The sequence below is a fragment of the Echinops telfairi genome, unplaced genomic scaffold (assembly GCF_000313985.2).
Source record: "Echinops telfairi isolate 266 unplaced genomic scaffold, ASM31398v2 ScPeMD7_7468;HRSCAF=8506_1, whole genome shotgun sequence".
NCBI classification, from domain to species: domain Eukaryota; kingdom Metazoa; phylum Chordata; class Mammalia; order Afrosoricida; family Tenrecidae; genus Echinops; species Echinops telfairi.
In genome coordinates, this window is record NW_022111370.1 from 1919556 (window position 1) to 1923612 (window position 4057).

Consider the following 4057-nt stretch of genomic DNA (forward strand, 5'->3'; position numbering starts at 1 on the left):
GACAGAGTAGAACTGCCCCATCAGGTCTTCAAGGTTGTATCTTCCCGGAAGCGGACTGGCACCATCATCTTCCCATGGACACAGAGTGGCTGGTAGGTTTGAATCACTACTACCACCCAGGACATTTGTCAGTGTCTGAGGCCAAGTGTGTCTGGCTCTCAACCCAGCCAGCTGTTCCTCAGGAGAAACATGAGACTTACCACCCCCATGAAGAGCTACACAGTCTCAGAAATCCAAAGGGGCAGGTCCACCCGTCCCATAGGGTCGCTGAGTCAGACTTGATTTCTGCAGTCTCGCTCTGGCTCCTAGGAAGTAACTGCTATGCCCTGGGACCATCCAGATCGGGAAGGGTGCCGGCATTTTCCAGGGAGACTTGGGCCAAGGCAGATAGCCCAGAGTGAATATGAATACTGAGACGTATTGTGGGAGCCGCAGGTTGTGCGCTCTCAGCTTGACCTTCAGAGGGGATGAGCCTTAGTCAGCCAGGCGGCTAATCTGTGGCGGAATCTTCACCAGCAGCAGCGTGAGGGTGACCTTCCCTGGTTGGCACTGTTGCTGGAGGAGTTAAAGGCAGTCTGCAGGTAAGACAGGCCGAGGCTCGGCACCTCCTCTCCCAGGGCCTGACCCTCTGCTCCTCTCCCTTCTCAAGACAGTGCCCTCTGTTTAGTTCACGATCCCAGCCCAACTGTGAAGACAGCAGCTTCTCTGGGTCTCCCCTGCTCTCACAGCCAACCAGTAAACCTCGGCGCAGTCCGGGGGATCGCCAGGGAGGCACAGCAGCCCAGGGATGAGGACTGAATCTCACAAAACGAGAAAAGGTCGCCTTGTGACCATGATTTACACGCTGGATTCACATACCACAAAGGAAAAGGAAAACGGGCAGAGCTGGCTTCGGAAGTCGACAGTTGCACGTCAGGTGTGCAGGCCCTGCTTACGGCTCACGGCCACTCACCAAGGGCCGAAACCCTGCGCACCACTCTCTCCTGAGCGTCCGCTCCACTGTCCCAGAGGGCTTAGGACGACCGGAAACAAACGGCAACAACAGACTCGGGCCCACTGGTCAAATGTTTTCTGAGCTATTAGGTTTGGTCTCCTAGTTTCTGATTGGGCTGATAGCCGTGGCCATGGCTCAGGTCTTTCATTATGTCCATGACTGGTCTGAAGCCAGCACAGCATGCAGGCGTGAGGCGGAGGAGTGAGGGTATGCACGCCCGGCGGTCTTTGTGGCACTTACGCTTGTAAGCAGGTGCTTCAGATGGTCGTTTAGAGAAGGACCGACTACGACACTTAACTGCATCAGGGCCTCCAGGCCTCTTCCAAAGACTCCATCATCGGAATGGACCTGTGTGTTTACCGGGGGTGGTAGGAGGCAGTGAAAGGAGTAAAGGACAGGAAGTTAGGAGGACGATGGGTAGCAAGTGGATCAAACGAGTGAACATTTTCCATTGAAACTCAATTTCAAAAATCATTCTTAATGGAAGACAAACACACAAGCAAGCATCACATTTTCAGGCTGCCGGCAGCATTGACTACAGCACACAGACGCCTGGGGATGAGGCTCACTGCTTTCCTACTTACTCAAAGGGCCCCCTAGAGGTGTCCCAAGTACACTGCCACCTGATCCAGAGAAAAAGTGGCCTCATTCTGCAAGCACCCCTCACAGCCAAAGCACAGGGAGCACCGAGAAACACAGGACTAACGAGAGCAGCCTTCAGCACGGGCACCAGTCGGGGCAGCAAAGGCACGGCTTTGTCCAGAGCCCCGGGGACCAGCAGTAGCTCCCTGAAGCCCTCCTTGGACACAAAGGTGTACGGATGCTTAGTCTCTCTCAGGCCCTGCCGAGGAAAGCAGCATCACTTGCTAGTCCTTTCATGGGGCTGATATAAACACACACAACGTGAAACCACAGGAGGAACGTGAACTGTGAAGACGCACTGTCCCCCTCTGTCTTCCAATCGTGGTGTAAACGCGGCCAGCAGTTACAGTTTCAATGAGCCCAACCTCAGGAGGGAAGGCAGCGGGAAGAGACAGAGGAAAGGATACAGTAAAGGAATACTCAGTAGAGAGGGAAGCAGGGAAGAGGAAGGGAGCACGAAGAGCCGGGGAGAGAGAAAGGCAGATAATGTAAAATGCAAAGAGGAAGGCAAAGAAAAAGAAAAAATTCAGTGGGTTTTATATATATATATATATGTGTGTGAATATATACATATGTAAAAGTATGCATGTATATGTGTGTATATATGTGTATGTGTGTGATTTACACTGTCTGACAGGACAGCAACTCATTCATCTAAAATATGTTTATAACCACAGCTTGGCAAATACATAACTATAGGAGTCTCTCACACTGACTACAACTTGTTTAAGTTTCTAAAATACCTTTACATATTTTACCGCATGCCTTTACATATCTTAAAAGTCTTTAAGCACCACGATAATGTATCTAGTCCCCTTTACACCATTTTGAATGGAATATTTCCTTTATATTTCAACATCTTATTATATTTGTCACTTTCAATATTGGAACTTGGAATTAAATGTAAGGAGGAAGGGGATAGTGTAAGTCAGTTATTGTGCCTTTCACTCTACATGCATTACTCAAGTATATACGGTATTCCATGACTAATGCTCAGCTAAGCAGCAGGCAAGGGATCAGAAGACATGTTGCATGAGGTACATCTGCTGCACAAGAACTCTTGAGAGTACTGAAGTGCAGGGTGTTACATTGAGGACTAAGGTGTGCCTGACTCAAGCTCTGGTACTGTCCATTGAATCATATGCATGCGAAAGCTGGACACTAAATAAAACAGCATCGGAGAATAGATACATTTGAATTGCGGTGCTGGAGAAAAATACTGAAAAATCATGGACTGCAAAAAGAAAACCCAATCTGTATTGGAAGAAGCACGGCCAGCGTGTTCTTTTCTTTGTAGGCAAGGGGCAAGGAAGGCAAGATTTTGTCTTACACAGTTTGGACATGTTGTCAAAGAAACACCAGTCCCTGGAGAAGGACATCAAGTTTCGTAAGGTGGAGGAACAGCCAAACAGAGGAAGGTCCTCGAGGAGGTGGACTGACAGAGAAACAGTGGCTGTCTCAATGGGCCCAGCCTAGGGACAATGGTGAGGATGGCCCAGGGCTGGCCTGGCCTGTGCACTGTTGAGTTCTGGTGTGCATGGGATCGCTATGGGTCAGAGCTGACTTGATGGTACCTAACAACAACTGCCAAGATTGACTCAATCACTGACAGTCAAGGTAAAAGGCTATTTGAGCTTCTTAGCAAAGATATAAGAACGCACGGTCAATAGCTTCTTCTAAGAGTTACTGTGAAGTGAAGAAGTAATCAAGGGCTACAATGTCATGCCTAGAAATACCAATATCCAAGCACCCAGGCCGCCCCTCAGCTCCAAGCCCAGCTTTCTCCCCAGAGCTAAGGTGGTATACAGACTGCCTCAGGCCAGCATGACAGGCAACATCTCCACATAAGAACTATAACAAGAACAGACACACATATATATATAATAGCAAACAGTAATCCCACCCTCCTTTTCCATGCTGAAAACTACACTGCCAGGCACACCTGCACCTTAGACAGCTCCTCACCCGCTTGTTTCAGAGATGAAGCTGCTGAAATAGAGAGAAACCTTTGGGTCAGCAGCCAGCTGCTTCACTACTATGCTACCAGAGCTTTCTTCCCTGATACAAATGGTAATGATATCAAGGGAGCTAGCAGAAATTTTTAAATGTATTTGCTTTATAAAAAAATAAGACTCAAATTCACTGTCATCGAGTCAATGCCTGCTCACAGTGACTCTAGGGAGCCAGGCAGTACTGCCTGCCCCTGTGGATTTCTGAGACTGTAACGGTTTACAGGAATAGACTGCCTTTCTCCTGCGGAGCTGCTGCTGGCTTTGAACTTCAATGCTGCAGTTGTCAGCCCAGAGCATCACCACCGCACCAGAGCTCCTCAGACACTATGGGATTCTATCTACCACGTACGAGTAGATCCAAGTGCCAGAGAGGTCGCGACAGAGAGTAGAAGTGGCAATATCAGTTCTC

At 49.0% G+C, this 4057-nt stretch overlaps 1 protein-coding gene across 2 annotated transcripts in view; it reads right to left on the reverse strand.

Moving 5' to 3' along the window:
- Positions 1–237: 237 nt before the first annotated feature.
- Positions 238–4057, reverse strand: part of PACRGL (parkin coregulated like) — a 12569-nt gene continuing 8749 nt past the window's right edge. Inside the window, exons 6-8 of one of the 2 annotated variants that reach the window (XM_045284394.1) lie at positions 1701–1835; positions 1235–1342; positions 238–575 (exon numbers count right to left, since the gene is read on the reverse strand). In XM_045284394.1, coding sequence (XP_045140329.1) covers positions 510–575; positions 1235–1342; positions 1701–1835 — 309 coding nt within the window. In that variant the 3' untranslated portion in view covers positions 238–509. Of the gene's footprint in view, positions 576–1054; positions 1343–1700; positions 1836–4057 lie in introns of those variants that run through there. The other variant, XM_045284393.1, reaches the window with a different exon arrangement.